The sequence below is a fragment of the Pieris napi genome, chromosome 8 (genome assembly GCF_905475465.1).
Source record: "Pieris napi chromosome 8, ilPieNapi1.2, whole genome shotgun sequence".
In the NCBI taxonomy this organism is placed as follows: domain Eukaryota; kingdom Metazoa; phylum Arthropoda; class Insecta; order Lepidoptera; family Pieridae; genus Pieris; species Pieris napi.
In genome coordinates, this window is record NC_062241.1 from 9911949 (window position 1) to 9936539 (window position 24591).

The 24591-nt window shown below is 33.6% G+C and overlaps 1 protein-coding gene, 1 long non-coding RNA gene and 1 other non-coding gene across 3 annotated transcripts; 2 read left to right on the top strand and 1 right to left on the bottom strand.

Moving 5' to 3' along the window:
• The first annotated feature begins 136 nt into the window (after positions 1–136).
• LOC125051995 (cilia- and flagella-associated protein 61-like) lies at positions 137–23272 on the top strand. Its single transcript, XM_047652637.1, has 30 exons — positions 137–282; positions 630–764; positions 1006–1166; positions 1570–1714; positions 2144–2279; positions 2718–2872; positions 4058–4133; positions 4685–4884; positions 5090–5172; positions 6685–6796; positions 7030–7141; positions 7354–7430; positions 7875–8051; positions 8974–9052; positions 9585–9710; positions 10473–10585; positions 11000–11131; positions 11796–11990; positions 12896–13030; positions 13292–13452; positions 14021–14205; positions 14803–14998; positions 15502–15671; positions 17209–17306; positions 18318–18380; positions 18817–18952; positions 19193–19366; positions 21303–21416; positions 22149–22244; positions 23099–23272. Exons 1-30 carry the CDS (start codon positions 137–139, stop codon positions 23252–23254), a joined length of 4044 nt encoding a protein of 1347 aa, XP_047508593.1. The 3' UTR covers positions 23255–23272.
• On the top strand, positions 3000–3587 carry LOC125051996. Its single transcript, XR_007117388.1, has 2 exons — positions 3000–3228; positions 3320–3587. It is a non-coding gene; the product is annotated as an uncharacterized LOC125051996 (long non-coding RNA).
• On the bottom strand, positions 15881–15953 carry Trnar-acg. Its single transcript has one exon. It is a non-coding gene; the product is annotated as a tRNA-Arg (tRNA).
• Positions 23273–24591: the final 1319 nt, after the last annotated feature.

Sequence of the window (24591 nt, forward strand, 5' to 3'; positions counted from 1 at the left end):
TTCTCGTTCTCACAGATTATCACTTGACACATCACTTGTTGTTTCAATTTGGTAAAAAAAAACATTGTCAAAAAGTACATTCCTGTCAGAATAACAAGATTCTTCTACAAATTGGATAGGGCCAAATATTAAGGAAATGGTATCTCGTGTATTTCGGGCGTTGCCTTTAGGAAGTGTGCGTTTAGCAGGACCTGATGATGTTCCTGCTATTTTGACTTTGGTCAATGAATCTATGTCTTTGAATTTTCGTATTACTGGTCCTGCGGATTTAAACTATCTACTGTTAGTATATATACTAGACAAAATTAATTTGAATACATGAAATAATAAAATAGAATCTTATTAACTTTGGTATCAAATTTTATGATATGGTAGGTAATTTTATCGGCACGTGGCAATGGCATGTCTTCTGTCCATGACGACATCTGCGACGACTTATTTTTACATAATTTACAGTAATTAAAGTTTCTATAACATTTTATTAGACATCCTTTTTAAAAAAAAAATTGTTTCTCTATTTACGCAAAAAAGTATTAATTTCTACATGGATTAAATTAATATATTAGTTAATTGTTTGAAATGGCGTAACTTAGAAGCAGATGTTAGTTATTTCAGCGTTACTATTTCAGGAAAAATTGTGTTTTAACTATATGCCAGTTAGATATAAACGGAACAATAGTAGGTGCACTTGCTCTAAAGGATCATCCTCTTGTGCCTTCTGTCAACCCTGCCGCGTGGGAAGATTTTGTATGGAGTAAATATAAGTATAGTATTTGTTTCTAAAGATAACTTTCAAGCAAGTTTGAGCTGATTAAAAGGCTAAAACCTTGTTAAAAGCGCTTAAATTATTTTTGTACTTATTATTTTCTTTATTCATATACGGTTTTTTATCAAAAGAAACATGTTTGTATTAAATTTTATAGCCAACACTTTTTTTAACATATACCATAAAAAATATTTTTTTTTATACATTTATTTTAATTTAAACCCTAAAACGTATTCCAGATATGTAGAACTAAATTCACGGAACACGATTTTCCTGCACCTGCTGTGTTGGAATCCAGTTTATGCGCGAGAACTTGTTGATAATATGCTAAAGTCTGTATTTATGCATGACCCTTACCTACAGTACATCGCAATGATGAGAACCATTATTGAACATCCACGTAAGTCTTCTTTTTTAAAAGAGTAGAAATGAATAGCGTACTTTGTTTTTTTGACGTTTCTATAGCGATTTCTATACGAGAGAGTGAGAACATATTCTTAACAGTTCTTCTTCAGATTCTTCATTTGGCTGGATTACTTTAATACTAAATTAATATTACTAACTAACCTTAAAATTGAATAACTTAAACATATTATTTAAAGGAGTTCCTTTAGGCAAGGTTCCGAAGATACTGGCAGCGTTCCCCCTTTGAATAGCTAATTCTTAAAACTTATTGCATACTTAAAATTATAATACATACATTTAAAAGTCAGCATATTTAATGGCAATCATCGTTATTGTTCTCTATATCCCTTCTATATAAAATAGATATAATAAAAAAAAAGGTTAAACATTGATTTCAGTGTTAGTACCAGGGCAGTCGCGTTCTGAGGCGTCATTCAGACGGGTTCAAGCGTTGGAACGAGGTGTTCCTGGAGACCAGCTCCCGACGCTGTTAGTTGCTGAGAGGGGGGATGTCAGTCCTAGACTTAAAATTCGACGAGCAGTGTTAGTATATTTTAAGTTGAAGGCTCAAAATTCGCCCCTGAAAATCAATTTATCAAGCATTAGTTTAAATAGCAACACTAGCGACACCTGTCAAATATTATGGCTGTGCTAAAACATGTTTGTAACCAAGGAGAGAATTATGTGTTGCTTGTAGAACGCATCTTTAATAAATTAAAAGGGTATAAATAAAAGAGACCAAATTTTGCATCTATAGAAGCGCCCGCCTCAGTTATTGCGCGGCAATGTGAATTTTTTGCGCCATTCATTAATTCTATGTAAACAATATAAATTTTTATGAAGTTTTTATTTCGAATTTTGCTCTACGAGAATAAATAAATTACTATAATTTTGACAAATTCATTAGATTCTTATGAGTTTTTAAAATTACAATTACGGTGTGTTTTCTTTTTGTTGAATTTGATGTTTCAGTGAAGCGGATAATGATGATATAGTGCCTATCATAGAACAACATTCTGTTCGACTTCGTCAGTTGTACGGAGATTTTTACGTTAGCGAGCTTATATCGAGACACCCAGAATCAGAAAGGGCCTTGCTTGTTTGTGAGGTAAATAGTGTACTCTGAAATTTTAAACCACTTATTGATAATACACCCATAAAAATTAAAAAAAAAATTAAAACAAAAAATATTTATTATGGAATACGAGATATCACTTATTCCACGTCATTAAATTTGTATCGGTAGACATCCCTACCCATCGGCAATGAAGACAGGGTGTAGGGCGAGGTAAAAAAGCCGAGGTAAAAAAACTGTCGGTACTCTTTTAAAATCTCAAATTATCATACAAAAATACTATGGCAAACATATAAGAAACCAGAAGGAGGCAGATACGGTCCGCTCTCGTCATCATAGACAATATAGATTATATTTAATTGTTATATGAACTAAATCAATCTTATTGCACCGTTTACTACTTTAGTTAAAAGACAATTGGATTGATATTTCTTGAATAAACGGTTTAGTTTCGTGAATCATATTTTATAGCATAAAGAAGTGGCAGTTGGTGTAATGTGCCTCAACACAGAAATAAATTTTGAGGAGCTGGAAGAGAGTTTTGATCTATCACCATTCGCTGGTCTGCGGCGTTTAGAACGCGTCATAAAACCTAGAGATAAAACCGTAGATGGATCATCTGTCAGGTCTGTATCTGTCAAAATGACGTTTTTGACATACGGAAGTCACAGTTGTGTTAAGTCTTGACTCAGAATCTTATCCAATACACTTATAGGTCTACCAGAATCTGATGGCAAAAAAAAAAAAAAATTAGCGATTTTCATATGGCAATAAAAGAAAAATTTCATCTGTCAACTGAAATTTCGAGGAATTGTTTTTGGTTTGGCTTCAAATTTCCTTTAAAAAGTGATGAAAATGTCTAAGAAACCTCTTCGATTGCAAGCAAGACATATTGTTTTCAATGTTTATCAAAGAATACTTGATCAACAAGATGCAGAACATACACAATCATCGATATTGAGCCATGTGCAAGCATTGACTGGTTAGTAGGAATGACACGTCTTGATACTTTGGTTTATGGGATTTTTCGTGTGTATTATATTATGTACTTATACTAAACTGGTTTATTTCAGGGGTTTCTTATACTACAAATAAACTAGGATAGTTTTGATTTAGAATTGATCAGAAACAAGATAAATGAGTTTTACACTGTTTCTTTCTCTCAAATAGGGATTGATGAATAGCGAAAATCTTGTGAACATGTAATAAAAATTGAAAATCAGTTCATAGAACAAGATCGGTTTATTGAGATGCAGGAGGAAAGGTTTATTATAAATACTGCGTTGAAGACTTTTTTATGGATGTGCAGTATTCGGAACCATTTTCAAGTTCTTAATTAATAATTTCATGAACCGAGTAATTGGAGTTTTCATCTAAATTTCAAACCCCACATTCGCCACATTTTCAAAAATTATCATTGGATTAATTTTTATATATTTTGCATGTATCACACAGAATCAGCCGCTATAAGGAAAAAAAGTATCAAAACGTTTTACTCCAATTTCCCCAGTATTGCTAGCGTCAATTTCTTTTTTCCCTTTTTGCCATCAGATCCTGGTAGACCTATAGTAATGATTAGAGTGAGATCACTGTATTCCGTTAAATTCATAATCCGAGAATTGTTTTGTGTACCTATTTAGTATGTGTATACCACTATTTATTCTGAAAATTCTTCTTAAATAATATTTATTTTTGTGACTCCTATTTACTCCTATATTAGTATCTACAACCAACGCAAGATTTATATTTTTGACTAGTATTCATTGATAGGTAAGGAAGAGTTTTCTTTATATAAATTTCACATATTACAGCCTCTTAGAATCAAAAGATGATCCCCAAAAGGAATCTTCGTTTACAAGCGCAATGTCTAGAGAAACTAAGTCGAGGGTATGATACAACTATATTTTTGATACACATTTCGCTGAATATTTACTAATGTTATAAAACGCTGTAAAATATTTTAATAGAGTCCTCCTTCAATCCAATAAAGGATTACGGAACAACAGTAATCTACTAAAAACTTTCATTATTTATAAATATACTAGCTGATCCGGCAAACGTCGTTTTGCCATGTATATCATTTATAATAAAAAATAGGGGTTGATCGTAGAGGGGTGGAAATTAGGGGTTGTATGTATTTTTTAATGTTGTATCATAAAAAAAAAAAAAATGTAAAAATTAAAAAAAAAATGGTGGGGGTGGACTACCCTTAAAATTTAGGGGGATGAAAAATAGATGTTGTCCGATTCTCAGACATACCCAATATGCACACAAAATTTCATGAGAATCGGTCAAGCCGTTTTGAAGGAGTTTCACTACAAACACCGCGACACGAGAATTTTGTATATTAGATTTAGATGGTTAACTATGGTTCAAATTAACTTTGTATACTTAATATTGTGAAGCGAAAGTTTAATTAAATTGCTTGTCATACAAAGGTGACTTGGGTATACGGTGATGACGAATTCTCAAAGTTCAAAGAACAAGAAGTTAAGGCACCACGCCCGTCACAACCCGGTGTGTTTAGCCAACTCGACGTATTGAATCTCTTTCTCGAAGAGCCAGAGGAAATGGAATATGATATCGTCAACATAGACCCAGAGTTAATGAAAGTACCTAAGTACTTCTATGAAAACAGGTATGTTTGGTATTGACTAGAGTTTAATCAAAATAACGGATTTAACTATGTAACCACCGTGCTGTTTTTTTTAATTCTACGAGATAAAAAAATATTTGGAGGATAGATTCAAAGGTTTCTGAATAATATACTTTTGATACTATGTCACTTTTACATTTAGAAGTGAAACTCATACAAAAGAACTATTCATTGATTATTTTCTCAGCCAAGATGAAAAAACAAAAGTTCGTCGCAGAGAATCCTTCTATGACAATAAATATCTTGATAAGGACGTTGGGAAAAGGACATGTAAGTGTATTTACAATATAAAAGAAAACACATGGACAGTATACAAAGCCGAAACAGATTACATTGATAAACAAAATATACGAAACCGAAAACATAAAGTAAGTAAAACCTTAAAAGATAAAAAAAGAAAATCGAAATTAAACATAACACAAACTACAACTTAATATTTTAAAGAAAAAAAAATGTCACTACTGCTAAATAAAGTCAAAAACTTCCTGCTTCCTAAAATATTTCCTACCCTCTTTGGTAACTCCCCACGGGAGTCGGTCCGAAGCAAATTTAAGGAATTACATATTTTGACTCTGGCAAGTCAATACATTTATGAGAATATTTTATATGTGCGGAAAAATATAGATATCTTTAAAAAGAATAGTAGCTTCCATAATTATAGTACTCGTAATAAAGACAAAATTAGCGCACCAACCAGAAGGCTGCATAAAACGAGTAATTCTTTCCAAGGCAATTGTATACGTTTTTTCAACAAAATCCCTAGTGAGATACAAGCGTTGTCAATAAATAAATTTAAATCGTACATTAAAGTAAAACTGCTTGCTAAGGCTTATTATAATATAAATGAATATTTAAACGATCCTAGTGCTTGGATATGAGTTGCTCCAGTATATATTATAGGTAACACGACTGAATCTCTCGGCTGCATTTCCAGACTCTGGGGCGATCGTCAACATCCACGACTGTTTTAATGTAAAGTGGGAACAAACCGTGATCCATGTAGTATCCAATTATTTCAGTATTATTATTATTTTCTTATGTAGCCAAGTCCACATTTCAAGGATCGTCATGCTCGCTTAAATGTCATTGCTTGTGGCGGCGTCCATGCGTCGGGTTGTCTCTCTCCCTAAAATATGGCGAGGGGGCCGATGGCTGGCCATGCGTCATACTCGTGAACGGGTGCTGCTTGTGGTGACTGGTCGTACTTGAATTCGTGTATGCGGTGATGTTAATTATTTCGACTATGTGTTTGCGTGTTGTTCCCACGAGAATGTAAGTGCGTGCTCCTATTTCACCATGCCTCCTGCTGATAGGGGACAAGTCTTTGTTTTTATTTATGTTCTTATTATTAATTACTTAAAATGTCATGTGGAACATGGTGTAATGGTTGCAGCTCCTTACAAACGTTGTGTAAAAAAAAAAAAAAAAAACATGGCGATTAAAAAGAGTGGCGGAGAGTTTATTGCCAGTTCTTCTTTTCCGTTATACGCCCTTGATTTGAGAACTGGCAGTAAATGTAAAATTAGAAGCATTAATATTTATTTCTTTAATGACAAGTGTACATTGTGTTACCTACGTCAATAATTGATTTTTGAATTTTGAATTTGAATTTGAAGGTGAAAAAACATCTTCATAAATTGTATTGTAGTTAGCTAAAACCTATTGGCGAGTTACGCAGATAATTAATCTTCGTACGAGGCACGTGGAACAATTGTGACTATCTTGTCGCATGTCGCTATCTCTAAAAAACGTACGTAGCTTATAAAATAATTTATCTTATAGCCGAGTTCCCCATGATATCACCAGCGAAGCCTCCAGAGCCAACACGCTTCATAGGACCACCTAATGCCTTTCTATTGGAGTTGTTTGCTATGCGCCATGATTATGATGAACGGTAAATTTTTACCCAAACCATATGAATGTAATGTTAAAGTGTTTTCTGGTCTAGTCTGAGAAATAATAGATTATATATCCAAAACACATAATATTTTTTACGTATTCATCTGTCAAATACGCGTTTCTAGGTTTGGGATTTAGCATCCGGACGTATGCTAAATAATATCAATTTGAGGGCTTTATTTCTCATTGGGTTTTAAAAACCCTATTAAAAATCTTAATTTATTTCAGATATGGTTTCGATATGTTAGAAGTGGCGTTTGAGCTATTTCCAGATAGAGATTACTGCATCGTCTGTTTGCCGACTAACCATACGTGCTTCCCGCTTCTGGAACATTTTACGGTGAATTTTTTTTAGACTAGGTGTTGTCCCATCTGTTAAAGGATCATCGTAGTAAGAGAAACAAAATGTCTTCTACCCTTCATTTTTATTACTCACCTACCTTAGTTAGTACTAGTTCAATCAGTGGAATTACTCTTCATATTCAATAAAATACACGGTTTAAAAAAAAATTGTATTGCGATACACACAACATTTTCGGCATTTTTTTTCAGCTAGTAACACCGTTTAATTATCGGATGAGGTTTATCAATGAGACACTTTACGTGGTTCACATAAATTCTGTTAGAGGGTGAGTCTACTTTTATTTTCAATGAAATTGTTACGAAAGTTATTTTATCTTTAAATAGAATTTTGCTATCTGTAAGGATACAGATTAAAACAGCCTTAATTAAAAAAATATCTAGATTCAAATATAAGCAAAACATTTTCAAAATAAGGTTTTATGGGATAGTGTAATTGTATTAGCTATTGTTTTAGTTATGTTTTTGACAACTAATAAAGAAAGTACATACGTAGGAACGTATGTAGGTAATATAGGCACAAGGTCGCGGGGCAGCAGCTTACGGGTCTCCCCATAACAGCTCTGCTAAGCGAAGCTATAGACCGAATAAAGTGGAGAGATGTCATTAACTGGGCAGCAGGCACCTTACAGTGACACGACCTACAGTTATGAAGAATATGACTGAGAAGATCCTACGTAGATAGCAAAAACCTATATTTTTTTTGTTTTTAGGGATGTGAGAGTACGTCCAGCGGAACTATACGATGCTATTAGTATGCAAGACATTCTGGAGAATTCGCCAAGAAAGAAAGAAATTTTGGATTTGTTTCACGATAGCTTTGATATTCCCTCGTTGTCATCTTTTTCTCTTCTCAGTCAGAATCAGCCGATCGGCTTGGTCATACTGGGGTAAGAAATTACTTAAACTGAGTACATGGTCATACATTTTTATTTAATTGCAAAGATTTTTGGTATCACGCTAATCGTAGCTGCGCAAGGTGTATGATTAATAGTGTAAGGTCTAATTGATTTAGTTCTTAGGGTAGAAATTAAACACTCCAATAATGACTTGATTCACTATAATTCACTTAACTTACTTTACATAAACTGTATAACTTCAAACTAAAACAAAGTAATTTGCCCTTGCGCATGTGTCATAACTTCTTTTATAATCTCTTCGATACTCAGACTCGACCATCCCACTTCGAGGAGATGTTCGAGTCAATTCGTAACAATTCGTAGGCAACCGAACAAGTCAAATGAGCAACTATTGCACATGCGCACTTGTACCAAGATTCTTAAGAATTGTTTCATAAAAATGTTTAGAATTTAATTAAATAAATATTAAAAGCTACCACTACAGTTTAGGGTAAAGAATCTTTAGCTTTCATAAGTGATTTAAAGTGTTCTTCAATACTCAATACTTTATTCACTATGAGAATTGAGAAGTGTGTGTTCTTCGGTTATCGGTAAGACATTAAGACCCCGATTCCAATTAGCGCCTCACGACACTACCTCTTCTTGAGCTCTGTCAATAGCGCTACAACATTTTAGGTCTGGGATTCAGATTTCTTTATCTGTTCCGTGATCATTTTTACTAGGCAACTAGGTAATGAACCTTCTGTGCCTGACACACACCGTCGTCTTCTTGGGTCTAAGGCATGCCTGTTTCCTCACTATGTTTATCTTCACCGTACGAGCGAGTGTTAAATGCGCACACAGAAAGTCCATTGGTGCCCTACACTGAGGCGCTGAGATTTGCTATTGCTTTCTCGTCAGACAACTTTTATAAACACTAAAATATGTTTAACTACATACAATTTTGTTTCAGACCTCTAGAAGATACAACAATAATAAGAGCACAATATGACTTGGACCCCGAACCTTTTAAGTATGGTACTGATGCTGCGGTATGTAATTATTACAGCGCGTAGATTTTGCTACTTCGTGTAGATCTTATGCTCAGTGGCGTAACAATAGGAGGCAGGGCTGGCAAAATGCCACGGGCCCCCGACCCAAGAGGGCCCCTGCTCAAGAGATTTATGTTCTATGGATGAATGTGAAGTCTCCAATACGCATTGGGCTGGCGTGGGGACTACAGACCATTCCCTCTCGCCTAAGAGAGGAGGGCTATGGCCATTAGTGGGACATAAACGTGTAATTGAGTACGCTCAAAATCTCAAAGTTGATTAAAATTAAACTGAGTACAACGTGACAATTTTTATTGATAGGTCCCCATCAAAAGAATTTGCCACGGGCCCCAGATGGTATAGTTGCGCCACTGCTTATGCTATATTTAAATTAAAAAAACCGTATGTCAAAACTTACTAACAGGAGGTCTATTACGATTTTCGTAACACATCTATAGGACTTGGAAATACTTGTCGTCTATGGGTATATATATGGATAAAAATTACCGGAAGTAGTATCGTAAATTTCTAGGTTTTGGTGGGAATAATGACTCCAATAATGGAGCCACACGGCCGATGGTATTTACGTGACTTAATCAGATATACAAGATATACTACGCTGTTTTACGCTTGTCGTCTTTTTGCTAAAGGAGAAGCGGTTAGTAAATTTATATGTAGCTTTCTGTTCATATGAGTAGTGTTGGCCAAGTGACTTGATCCTCCTCCTGAGGTCGAATCATGGCTCCAATAGAATTTCATAAAAACAAAAAAAAACATCACAAAGATACATAAATGTAAGGCCCAGATCTACAGGTGGTAACGCCACTGTTTTTATTTTATTTTGGTTCATATAAATTTGAAACAATAAGTAGTTTTAGTTAGCATGACTCTGATATAGCGGATTAGAAAATATTTTGAACTTATACTTCTTTAGGCGCGTTATGAAAAATTAATGAGAGTGAAATTTTACGATGCGCGCGCACCGTGACACAAAATTAACAGAATGAAGTTGCCCACGGAAGATGCTACGGCATTGGACATAATTTAAAAACAAAATTCGAATAATAATAGAATTTATGTTACACTTAATGTAAGAGAATAATAATAAATATTTATTCATTTAATTTTTTAAATGTAAAACTTTATTGACTATAATGACTCCTTTTCCAGTCTTTGATTATTTAATTGTAATTAATTATTTGCATGCAATCAAAAACTATTTTTAATAATGCCTAAGATGTATAACTTCTTACGCGCGTACATAAGTACACGCACCCTTCTTTTTAAATAAAGATAGCCGTTTATTTGCATTTAGCCGTACTTACTGATATATTATCTGTGGAAATGTCATTGTCAAAGTTTGGTTTATGTACAATATACAATTTATTTTTTCATTAATTAATTTTTTAATAAAATTCAGAGTCCTAACAGACATTTAATGTCTCTATCGAGTCACATGAAACCAGTATTACCTCGACAATTCTTCCCCAATGTTAGAGGAAATAAAGATCTTGAAGTGATCTTTAAACCCATGTAAGATTTGAGTTTTTTATATATGGTTCATATAGGAACGTTTTTGCGTATATTTCTTTCATACGTTTTGGTAACTGTCTTACTTGAAATACTGTTTTAAGTCAAACTCAGAACCTCCGGTTAAAATACCATAAGCTTTTACCACTAAACCAGAGAGACACGATGATTCATATCAGAATGAATGATAATGATTTATGGGATGTACCAGTATGGAAAATCTAATTCATAGATTCCAGAATAAACTTACATTGTTTTACGCCACGTGAAATGAAAACCTTAGAAAAATACTATAACACTGATTAATATTTATTAATAACACTAATATATTGATATTATTATAATAGGATATAATAGTATTGAGTTTATAAGCTACTTATTTTTGGGCATATGTGGTACATTAACCTTCGATTTCAGGGCCACACCGTTTGCCTTGTGGACATTAGAACGTCCGTTGACAAGTATGCCCAAAGTGTACGTAAACAATAGTATAGTGGTTGTCGGCGCCAGTCGTACAGGATTATCATTTATCGAAGCTCTGGTTATGGGGTAAGTCACCATCGATGAAGATGTAAGACGCAACTAAATATTTAATGCGTAACCTGTTTCACCTTGACGTCTGCTTCTACGACAGAGCGTTTTTTTTGAAACCAGTTGCTATTATAGTATATATAAGTTGTCAATCAGTTATTTTATTTATGAAGTTTGACATTGACAGCTGTCTAGACGAGATTGTAACTTGAGATACAAGTAGCGGCACGAAACTCTAGCGCTGACCGTTATTGCGCAGAAGTAAAAAATAAGGTACCTGAGGGGGGCTAGCGGGCGCGCGTAGCGTCGATTGGCTCTCCAGTCGCATTCAGTCCCCCGCGCGACAGTACACATGCGCAGCAATCCACTCCACGTATCGGCCAGCGCTAGACTTACGTGCCGCTGCCAAACTATTGCCATAACATTAAAAAAAAAACTTGAGATACGAATTAGAATTTAGATAAGAAGAGTACCACGAAGAGTCGAAGAACAAACCAAAACCCCTATCTACTCTACAGATATAATCATCTATTCAAATGTTAATATGAAAATTATATGTGAAGCAATACGCGAAAATGTGCAAAAAAGTTTGCCAGTGACATTAGTCAGAGTAACAATTTTCTTTGTATTATTAGTTTTCTCATCTTTGTCTTACTACTATACTATAATTATTTAATTTCAGTTCCAGTGCCCAGTACCTAACATTCACCAATATAACCCTGGTCTCTGAGCACGGTCTACCAACAGTACCAGACTGTCTGAAAGCAGCTGAAATCTGCGTACCGCGTGACGGTAGATACACAGACAGATATATAAAAAGCATGCCTTTTTACTATTATGTCGATGTTCTATCCGGACTTATGGTTAAAATTGACAGGTGAGATTAATGTTAAGTGTAACTCTAACATTTTCGACCGAACGTTACACTGTTAGGACAACTAGGCAAAACAAGCGAATGCGAGTTTTTCAACTTCAAAGGTCGGCAACGCACTCGCAAGCCTGGCATTGAGTGTCCATGGGCGGCGTATCACTTAACATCAGGTGAGCCTCCTGCCCGTTTACCCCCTGTTCTATAAAAAAAACTTTTTTTCACGGACTGTAGTCCTTGAAAGTCCAGGAGAGGACCAAATAGTCTCGACAAACTGTACATGGTAAGGAGGAGTGATGGAAGTAGATGTCGGGTTCGATCGCCTACTCGTTGTGCTGACCAAATTACGGCAGGATCGAAGACTACGAAGAAGAAGAGAGCACAGAGCAAAACGTCGATTCGTCAAATCAAAGATCAAACATCAACACGTAGTTAAGCGATGCAATGTTCAAGGAAATAGAATGTCTCCCATGTTCGAATAAACCGAAATCCTATTGAATGTCGCCGGATTCCTAATTATGCTATCAAATTTTTACCATTTGGATATTTGATAAATAGCTCAAAAACCTTGTAGGATAAAAATTATTAGATTTATATTTTTTTTAAATAACCAACTTCAAAATTGTACAATGAATTATGAAACAAAACTTTTAACAGTTAGACTATACTTAATAGAAATATCCAGACTTTTTTGAAAACAAACACCAACCACACCACATCTTACACAACGCAAACCTGCCTGAAAGCTTCCTAAAAACGCACTTTCTTCGCCCAATTATTTTTCTTCTTCAGAGGACCCACGGAGCGCTGTTCTGTTTTCCATATAACATCTATCGTTATTTATATTAGGCCATTTTAAAAATTGTTACAATCAAAAACAAAACAAAAAATCTCAAGCATAATCATTTTGGTAGGAAAAAGAAGTGCATTCATCTTAAGGACGGTGGTATGAAGTTCTATGATGAGCTGGTGCTGGTGTGCGGGCAGCAGTTCCAGCATCCCGATTACTTGAAGGAATCTCCAGACAAAGACACAGCCAAAGAAACTGGGTAAAATAATCTTGTACATAAACGAATTATAAGCCTCGATTATCTTAAAAATCATACAAAATGAGAAAAGAATACCTCATATCAATGTTTCGCAAAAGCTTTACATATGACTACAATTGTGATAAGATACCCAACATAATATTGGTTACGATTGTTGATACTTAACTATACTATTTGATTTACATCGGACAAAAAGTTGTGTCTGTATATTATGTGCTAATTTTGTTTACTGAACTAAAGTAAAGAATCTTCTTCATTAAGGCCAGTGAAGTTCTGCGATCGTCTTCTAATGGATGACGTGAAATACCAACCTGACAGGGTTCCACCACCACCAGAATTGCCAGAAAATGTGATGCTTATCAATTCCCTGGACCAAGCGAATTGCTGTCTTAAAAAACTGATGAAACTTATAAAGGAAACTAGTTAGTTCATTTTCTTTGTTTAATTATTAAATAGAAAAACTCGGTAATAATTTTTTCTACTAATATATTTTAAAATTTACTTTAAACTTAAATACTTTAATAATTTTCTGTCCCTTATTCATAAACCTCAGAAAGTCATATTATTTAACTAATATAAAATAAATATATCAGTGGCGCTACCTTTTAAGGTCTGGGCCTCAGATTTCGGCGTCTGTTTTATGATCATATGTCAATCTAATAGGCAAGTAGGTGATCAGCCTCCTGTGCCTGACACACTCCCTCGACATTTGGGTCTAAGGCAAGCCGATTTTGTCACGATGTTTTCACAGTTCAAGCGAATATTAAATGCGCAGAAAATAGATAGTAAGTCCATTGGTGCACAACTGGGGATCGTACCTACGGCCTCAGACATAAGAGTAGCTTGCCACTAGGCAAGCTACTCTTGTATGGGGAACTTATTTTTTTCCAATTGATTAAACGCATTTAATGTAAAATCTGTAGTATTTCGGATCCAGGCGGTAACATTTGAAATTTGGCAACTGTTTTCAAAAGTATCAATATGTTTTAGAACATCAAGATAATGGTTTGAGCGAAGATAACAAAATTGTCGTATACGGAGACTGCGTAGAATCATATACATGTATCGCAGCATTGTTAGAATTGGGTATAAGTGCTAAAACAATTGCATTCGTGGAGCCATTTCCACCTGATGACAGTAGAACAATGAGAGTTAATTGTTTTAATAATGAAACGGTATGTTTTTGTAAACTAGAAATAGGAAAGTAGAGTCTCTTGTATTGTTAAGTTGACAATATTGTTTTTATTGATATTCTGTAGTTTGCTAATGACTTGAATATGCTCTATATTGTATTTTGTTAATCTTATTTTATTTCTCAGTTCTTTCATATATTTACTCTATATCCTTTATATATATAGTAAAGAGACATATACATAGCTCCGCTCCGACATAATGACGCATACCCGCTATCCCTATTGAGAGTTTCAGAGTAAACAGACAAACAAAACAGGATATTTTCTACTATTTTATTACTATACGAGTTTTCCTTCCACGACTGAGCGTTTTTAAGGCAGTTTTTGCCGCGCACCATCACTATGTAGAACCAGCTGACCACCGAAGTATATCCGAACCAATTCGATTTATTATTATTTATGTAAGATAGTATATTGCGGGTTAGCATATGTAAGTGATAAACTTACAGCGAGACACTAAAGCTTACCGTTGCTGAAATAAACTTGAAACGTTATGTAAATAAAGTAATAAAACCGGGTTAAGACGAAAGTTGTTAACAATATAGAAAGTACACCGAGATATCCATTTTATGATTTAAGATCGACGGTCGAGTCCAATTATCTTTGAAAAAGTTAAACATCCAAGTGTATAGAAAAACTTATTTGTATGGATGGATGCAGAAAGGAGAAAGAGTGGAAACTATACGACTTATATCACCTCTAACGGCGTTGCATGTACCTTGCTTTGCCTTGTTTTATTATGGGCTTAAAGCTATCGATGTTTATGCGTTTAAAGGTATTTAAATCTTGTATTATTTGTGTCAAGTCCTAATTCATTATTACTCTGGCACTGTTTTAAATAATCTTTTGTCTCTTTCCGTCAAATTGTGATGGTAAGAGAGGTGAGATCTAGTTTTTATGAATAAATTGAATATAATTCATTAAATACAATAGATTTAAATTGAAGTAAAATTGTTCTAAATATAATTTGTATTCTGTGTAAATTGTAAGGAGTTTGATCTGTCAACAACCGAAATTGAAATTTTCGTATAGTTCTTATACCTGTGGTCAGAGTTCTTGCCCATGATAGCTACAGTCAAAATCTGTTATAACGACATCGAAGGGACTACTCATATTTGGTCGTAACAGCCGATGACGTTGTTATTAAATACCTAATACGATAGAATTCAGCCGAGACCTTTGATTTTGGTCATTATGACCGTTATGTTGTTCTAAACGATGTCGTCGTAAACGGTTTAGACAGTATTTATATAATCTATGGGACATTTTTATTGACAGCAATTAATGAATGCGGCCTAGTATACGATGGAGGTTTAGTAGTAGGACCCAATTTCGATACAAATGATCCTCACGTGTTTGCGGCTGGACCTTGTGTGAGGTATTCAAGGAAACTGTACGCAAACAACAGATTGCATAAATATTATACTTCAGAGGATGTCGGAGAAGCAGTAAGTATTTAAAAAAAAAAATTGGACATTTAAATAGACAGTCCTATTCATTATTTACCGACAAAGATTGTATATTTTATAATAGTTTTGATAAATAAATTAAAGTTATTGTATAACTTTAAAGTGTGTTGTGGTAATTTCAATATATTCCATATTAAAAAACAAAATAAAAATATATGTACGTCGTAGAATTTTAATAAAAATATACTCGACCCTGCCAGGATTCGAACCTGGAATCTTCTGATCCGTAGTCAGACGCGTTATCCATTGCGCCACAGGGCCTATATCAAAAAGTTTTAATTATGCCATCCAATTATATGGTAGCTTTTCTGTTTAAATCTAGTTCCAGTTTTTGTATTCTATACGTTGAGACTTACATCTAATGCCCGCGGGGCTTATCTAAACTATTAATTCACTTTCTATAGAAAGTTTAAGATATAAACGAATAGTATCTTGAATATCTTCATTATTTATGTAAATTAATTATAAGGGGCCGTTCATAAAATACGTCACACTAAAATCAGCTTTTTTTGACCCCCTCCCCCCAATATTGTCACGCTGTGACATAATTAATGATAGTACACAAATTATGAAAATTAAAAATATTTGTTTAGTTATAATAAAATTATAAATATCTTTCATAACGAACATATAAATAATTGTAATATTTATATTATTCAGAAGTCCAAGGATTTTCTAATAATGATAAACGGCGAACGTCACGTTGCCGTATACCCCCCGTCCCCCCTTGTCACATCTTGTCACACTCAGCCAGAACCCTCCCCTCCACTTGTATGCGAACGTATTTTATGAACGGCCCCTAACTAGGTGTTTGTAATTTTTAATTACTTATTTTTTCCGTCGTTTTGTAAGTTCATTGTTGGCGTTTGTGTATATTTAGTACCATATACTTGCTTTGAACAAAAATCTTCCACTCTTGCACAATTGTTTTATATTTTTTAATTGGTTTTATGTCTATTATAATTTTTTATGTAAATCAAGTGAAAGTATAAAAAGCAATTAAAATTTTGTAAATAAATATTACGCACTAAGTTTTAATGCATAAAGCAGAGGTCGTATATTCGTTCTAAAGATTAATATTAGTTGTATGGTCCTAATCACGCCATCACGTTTAAATACAATAATACAACTATTTCTACTTTATATGCCTCCTATAATTGTGATGTATTGTGTTGAAAGCTGCTTTTCAATCTAAAAAAATATATGATAATAATTAATCTCAGTTTGTATTCTTCATGGTATTGTAACGGATCGTTATAGTTTAAAAAAAATATTCTCAGTGTACAAGATAAGCGTGCGACTTGTGTCTTAAGGATTTCCTTACGGCGATGGTTCCATTGCAAGAAAATTAGTTTTTTTTTTTAATTTTTAGTGTGGCTACTTTTGTATAAGGCCTGTAAAAGATGTTAAATAAAATTTTTCGATAGCGCAGTTTGGGGTATGTCGTCATACTGATTCTAGCCGCAGATTGTAGATGTCGCTACATAGAGCTGGATTACAGAATTTTTTATTATAGATGGCTCAATTGTTTCTCCGCAAACTGGACCCATTCATGACAGGTGTTCACGAAGAGGAGTCTGAAACTGCATCGCGCTTTAGCTCCGTGCTTCTGCCGTTAGTGTTGCTAGTATATTTTTCCTTTACCTTTAAAATGTATAGATGAATTTAGAGAGTGGACAGTAATAGCTGGCTGATCTTTATATTAAGAATGGTTGAATTCCACCACATATTTACTTAAGAAGTCATGTGGAACATGGTTGCAGCTCCTTACAAACATTTTGTACAACAAAAAACTTGGCGATTAAAAAGAATGGCGAAGAGTTTATTGCCAGTTCTCCTCTTCCGTTCTACGCCCTTGATTTGAGAACTAGCAGTAATTGAAAATTTTATGCATTTAGGCATTTAATGTATATTTCTTTTTTGATGTTCTTAAGTGTACATTGTGTTACCTAATATGAATAAATGATTTTAATTTATTGATTGATTGATCTGTAGATTTAAAACTCAAATCTCAGGTCCCAAAGCGTATAGCCCGAAGCTAGATTCTCGGCAAAACTTTTAAGAAAAATCATTGAAATTCATGTATAATAATAGATTACAAGACTTCACAATCAAGCCAGCCTTCTAATATTGTTTTTTAATTACACAAATATGACATTTAAAATGACAAGCTCTGGGTAAATAGGAATATTCTGGACATGCCTTGGCCGTATTTTAGCATAATGTGTGATTACGGCCAAATGTCTGTCCAGTTCTGTATAAACAAGAATATACGCTATACGAAATAGTTCGGTTTGTTTTTAGTTTCAATTATAAAGAAATAATTGTAACATGGTGACACTTAAATGCGACTTGTGTAGTATTGTTTTTTTTAAATCTTTTGGATTTCTGTATCTGTTTCGTGGTCATTTGCTTTTCTATTAGGCACGTAGGTGATCAGCGTTCTGTGCCAGACATACGCCGTCGACTTTTTGGGTCTAAGCCATGCCGGTTTCCTCTTTTAAAATAGATCAATTTAATGTTGTAATTTTCAGAATGTACTAGATTTTTTTTGAATTCGGAAACCAAGGTAGGATGTGGACCTAACTTAATTAATATAAGAGGTTTATTAGTATTGTTTTTCAGGTGTAAAGACTCTCACGCTAGTGTCGCAAGTGCTCTACGACTTACAATGAGTGCTATCAGAGGGTATGTGTAAAGAAAATACTCTAGAAATTCCATTTACGATTCTAAATTAATTTACATTTTAAAGGTGTAATTTTTTTTTATTAATTCACTTGTCTAATTAAAAGCTCAAAGCGTTTATTTAATAACCTACTGAAATTACACATGATGTTAAGTATATTTAAAATAATATTAGAAGCTGATTACATTTTTCTTTTATTTTATTATAATGAAGTATATTTTTATTTGTTATTTTTAATTATATTATGTATTCAAGTGCTACAGAGGGAAACCGTAAGAAGCAAAATTTTACGATCACGTAGAATATACCTTACTTGTTAGTTAATACTAATGTAACATAGATGGCGCTATTACCAATTTGATGTAATTTTAAGCAAGTAATGACGAATGTTTACTATTTATTTAAGTATATATAATATTGTTACAATTTTTATGTTAGTCGTTGGCAGCCGGTACCTAAATTTGATGCTCCGCTAACACAAACAGCTACTCTTCCCGGACCGTTGTATTATCTAAAACTAAGAAAACCCGGCCCTGAAGTGCCCATGGCTGTGCAAATGACCTTGCCTCATCAAGTAAATAACTTCATTTTTTGTACCATTTAACTTAGTATTATATATGTGGCAATCCGGATCTATGATCGATTCTCTCAGGTAGAAAGACATTCATTCCAATCAACAAAAAATACATAGTGAAGCAGAGGATATAAAATAAAACTTAATACATTTTTGTTTTTAAAGTACTTAAGCGTCAATTACTTTTGTCTTGTTTACTTATTTTATTTCAAGTAAAAACATATATAACAATATTTACAGGGTCACACATTAATAACGGATAAAAATGAGAATTATTTTCGCCTTCAAATAAACGCGTTGCATACAATTGAATCGATCACCTGTTTATCAAAAAAACGGTTTGCTTCAGAAAACTTTATTATGTTGTATGGAAGACATGAGTCGTATTTCAACAATTTGCTCTCTAGATTCGAGGTTTGTTTTTTTTAATTAATAACTTCGGTTTATCTAAATTTTTATACTAATATTATTAAGAGGAAATTTGTTTGTTAAAATATTACTGAATCGAATTCAAAAATACTTACATAATTTTTATATTGCTGCGGGCTCGTCTGATGTTAAATCATACCGCCCATGGACACTCAATGCCAGAAGGCTCGCAAGTGGGTTGCCGGCCTATGAAAAATATATTTAGGGGTATGAAAAATAGTAGCCGATTCTCAGACCTACTGAATATGCATATTAAATTTGATAAAAATCGGTCAAGCCGTTTCGGAGGAGTATGGTAACTAACGTTACCGAGAATTTTATATAAAGGGTATTTCAACAAGAAGTTTGTTTTTCAATTGTGGCAACACCGAGAACGTGATAGTTTTGACATTTAGTTTTTGGCGGTATTCGTAGCAGGTGCTTTGGCAATTATTACAATGAATTCAATTTCGCTCGAAAATCGCATTAAAATAATTCAAATCCACTATAAAAATGGTGGTTCTGTTAAAGTTACATTTCGTAAAATTCGTGATATTTTCGGCCAGCATAATCGTCCTTCTGAGACCGCTGTTAAGAATTTGGTCGCGAAATTTGAGTCGACAGGCTCGGTACAAAATGTGCCAACACCAACACGTGTTCGACCGGGTCGTTCAACAGAAAACATCGCCGCCGTGAGCCACAGTGTTGAAGAAGATCAAAATTTGTCAATTTCACGACGTTCTCAACAATTGGGGTTATCCAAAAGCACAACATGGCGAATTTTGCGAAAGGATTTGGCTTTGAAGCCTTACAAGATTCAACTGGTGCAGGAATTAAAGCTGATCGACCATTCAAATCGTCGCAGATTCGCTCAGTTCATTCAGGAACAACCTGCTGGTTTTTCTGAAAAAATCATTTTTTCAGACGAAGCCCATTTTCATTTGTCAGGGTACGTCAACAAGAAAAATTGTCGCATTTGGGCTTCTGAAAATCCTAAAGCAATTATTGAGAAGGCTTTGCATACTCAACGTGTTACTGTGTGGTGCACTATGTGGTCTGGAGGCGTGATTGGGCTGTTTTTTTTCGAAGATGAGGCTGGAAATGCGGTAACAGTCAATGGATCACGGTATCGCGAGATGTTAACCACTAAATTTTGGCCTATTATTGATGACATGGATATCACTGAAATGTGGTTTCAACAGGACGGTGCCACATGTTACACAGCCAATGAAACGATCAATTTATTGCAAACCAAATTTCCCGAGCGCATAATTTCGCGAAATTCAGCTGTTAAGTGGCCAGCCAGATCGTGTGATTTAACACCACTGGATTATTTTTTGTGGGGCTATGTTAAAGACAGAGTCTATACGGAGTCAATCGAATCGATTGCAGCCTTAAAACTCAAAATCCGTGATGTCATTAACGAAATAGACCCTCCATTTTGCCAAAAAGTGATTAAAAATTTTGATGAAAGAATCAACATCTGTCAGCGTGGTCGTGGTGGACACTTGCCAGATATCATTTTTCATTCATAATTGCCAAACTTTTCTCTTTATAATACAATAAAAAATTTATTCATTTTCCTCTAAATTCTTTGTTTTATTTTGTTTTAGAAAACAAAGTTCTTGTTGAAAAACCCTTTATAAGATATATCAGATTCCTCTAGGTACATTATTATAATTATTTACATCGTCTATGGGGTCTACCACTTAGTATTGACCAAATAATACATATAATCTTCATAGATCGTAGCAGATTAGAAAAATACTACAACAAAAAACATCTTTGTTGTATGAAGGAGATTTTCGTTTTTAATAAAAAAAAAATTAATTGCTTAATAAAGCAATTATTTTTTTTTATATACCAAGTACTGTTACACGTGTATGATCATTCTTTAGAATTATTGTAAGGTTGGTTCATTATTAAACGATTATTTATTTAGTTGAACCTGATTGAAGATTTCTATGACTTCTTCACGAAGCCGTGGATGTCGGCTTTGTATCAAGAAGCATTCCACGGTTTGATGATGGAAATCGAAGACCATGGAATCAAAACGGTAAGACGTTTTGACAACGTAGTAATTGTATTCAATTTCTTTATATATGGGTTTCGATATATATGGCATTGTTCCAATAATTATTATTTCGACCTCTCGCGTTCCTAAAAGGAATATCGACAGAAAGTCCTTGATACTTTAAAGTCGTAAATATTACAATTCAATTTAATTCAGTAAATGCTTTAACTGAGAACTAACTGTAGATCGCGAAAGAGATTTTTGAAGTTATACTTCTTTAGGCGCGTTATGAAAAATTGATGAGAGTGAAATTTTACGATGCGCGCGCACCGTGACACAAAATTAACAGAATGAAGTTAGTGGCGCATGCCGCACGCCGCCTCTGTTCACTGTGTATTTATATTTATAATATTTATCCACATGCTTTGAGTTTCTACATTTAAAACACGTGTTTTCATTTTGTTTTCATTATACAAGTGAGAATTTTATATGTGAGTCTGAATTATAATCAGAAGTGATTTAAATTGAATATTTAAATTAATATTAGAAAATAATAATAAATATAAATATAATATTAATAAATATTTATTTATTTAATTGTTCAAATGTAAACTGAACTTTATTGACTATAATGACAGTCTTTGATTATTTAATTGTAATTAATTATTTGCATGCAATCAAAAACTATTTTTAATAATTCCAAAGAAGTATAACTTCTTACGCGCGTACATAAGTTCACGCACCCTTTTTTTTTTAAAGTAATTCAAAATTCAGGTACACGATGTGCTGAAGACGAAATACAACGAGTATCTTGAAGCCAACCCTGACTTGTCAACGTGTATTGTTACTGGCACTGGGGATAGGCTAAAGGTAAATATTACCCATTTTAAATCTGGTAATAAATTAATATTTTGTTTTAAACAGCTACTATATGAGGTAATAAAATAAACGAAACGATAGTTTTCCTATACGATTTGACGACAATAATCATTCGAGATACATTGGATATTAAGTTATTAACTACGTCGTAATATCACTTATTTCTTAGTAAAACGTGAAATATAAAATCCATACGAATAACATATATTAGTAAATTACAAGTTTGAATAAAATGGTATTTCCTCCAACTTTAATTTTGTTCCCTTTGGATTAGAGACTCTTGGTCCGTGGGGTTCAAATGCCCAGGCGCTAAATAAAGATCTAAGTTGGCGACTGGTAGTAGTACCGGTGACCCCAGAGCTGGTGATTTCCTCGCTCAACGAATAAGTATACAGCGAGGTAATACCAGCTGGGTCACTGGTACTATCTACCAGGCGCAGTCACAGGATGCCATAGGGACCTGTTACCTTTTTCAATATATTTTAGTTTTATATTAATCCATTTCTAATTAATATGTTGGTTTGGAATATTTGAAATACTCTTTCGTTAGTTACTTTAATTTTCTTTGGTCAAAGAATGATGGAATTTATCGAATTATAAGTTTTTTTTTATAAACACGAACCCCTACATCCTACCCTATCAGGCACGCAAGCAGGCAGATATGTGACCGAGTAGCTAAGCAGCAAATAATATAAAATAAAATAAATAATAAGCTAAGGGGAGTGTCGAAATATCCCCGAGTAGCTAAACAGCAGGGAAGTATCGAAATTCTTAAAAGGGGGCATTATTAACGAAGAGTTGGCGTATTATTAACTTAAATATGATGTAGTAAAATCATTCCCTAGGAGTGCGGTCAGAATGCTTGGTTACGTCACGAGGCCGACGTGTTCTGGCGATCGATAGACGGCGAACACATCGTCGGCTCGCACCTCGCGGCCTATCTGCGACGGAACAATGTCACAAACCCACAATATGCGATGCCCCAAGCTGAATTTATTTGAATAAATGGTTGAACTCTGTGTCCAATGTTTTATTTACGCATTTTGTTAAATTAATGCTCTAATCGTTGTAAATCAGAGGTGATTTTGAAACCAAATTCAAGCTTCCTGCCATTGCGATTACAAATGAAAAACATTTTTGTTATTATATTATTTGTGTTGTTACGCATTTTATATGCCCAATCCAGTATCAACACTAATGTACGATTTATTTATTAATCTTAACATCCATTGAAGAGATAAAATGGATTTTTGTTTAGTTTTTTGTAATTAGAATTTTTTCTTTGATTAGTAATTGTTTTTTTTTTTTGTAATGTTTGTTTTGTTTAATAATAGGTTATGATCTCTATATGTATGTCATGTTTGCCTATAAGTGCTTGTCACATTAAAAATTGTATTTCGTGTTTGTTTTTACCAATGTGTCAGTGGGCCGAGCGTTGGCAAGCTTTTTCTCAATAAAAAAAAAAGAGATCAAGATTTTGTAATTTTGGGTAAAGAAATAAAATATGCACACATTGAATTGACATTATATTCGTAATTAATTACGTGAGTGTTTCTTAAGGGATTTATATATTTACGAAGGTTATACAAAAGAAAACACGTTTTAGACAATTTATTTAATTACACATGTTATTATAACCCGCTTACAATAATATTTACAGATTTACCCAAATAATAACAAAATATTAAAAATAATATTAATGAGATCTTAAATACACGCGATGAATGTTGACTAGCATTTAAACAGTTTGCTCATAGATATGAAAACCACTGTAATTAGCGAAATGGAAACTATTAAAAAAGGCTTTAATAAAATTTTCGACAAATTTAACGCCTAGGCTTAAGTGTTGTACGTTTTATTTTGAGCATAATATAAGATTCGGATAAATGCAAACTTACAACTAACTACATTATCTTCCTAGAGAGGAGCTGTACATTAATACTACTTAGAATACAATGAGTATCGAAGATCTTAAAATTCTATAATTTACTTATGCTAATTTGGCTCTTGTGCTGTACATTTAGGAGTTACTTTTCTCTAAAGAAAATTTTAAATGTAAGATTTGAACCAACAAATACTTATCATAAAGTTTTACATTTAGGTTTGAAATAGCCATATAAAACAATCTAAGTAATTTTCCCACAGTCAAATCTGCTAACAAAAGATTTTTACTGAAAAATTATTTTTAAATATCAGACTAAACATGAATATTTAGCGTTTTGATTGAAACGATCAATAAATATGATTCCTTAATTTATTTACATTACTGAATCGCATTTTATTGGTAAAATTATTCGTTGATGTTTTAGATTCGATTGAGTATCATAAATATGCGAAT

Coding starts and splice junctions, on each gene's coding strand:
- LOC125051995 (XM_047652637.1), top strand. CDS start 137: ATGGTATCTCGTGTATTTCGGGCGTTGCCTTTAGGAAGTGTGCGTTTA. Junction 13,453..14,020: donor GAAACTTATAAAGGAAACTA/GTTAGTTCATTT, acceptor AATATGTTTTAG/AACATCAAGATAATGGTTTG. Junction 15,672..17,208: donor CAGAGGATGTCGGAGAAGCA/GTAAGTATTTAA, acceptor TTTTTATTATAG/ATGGCTCAATTGTTTCTCCG.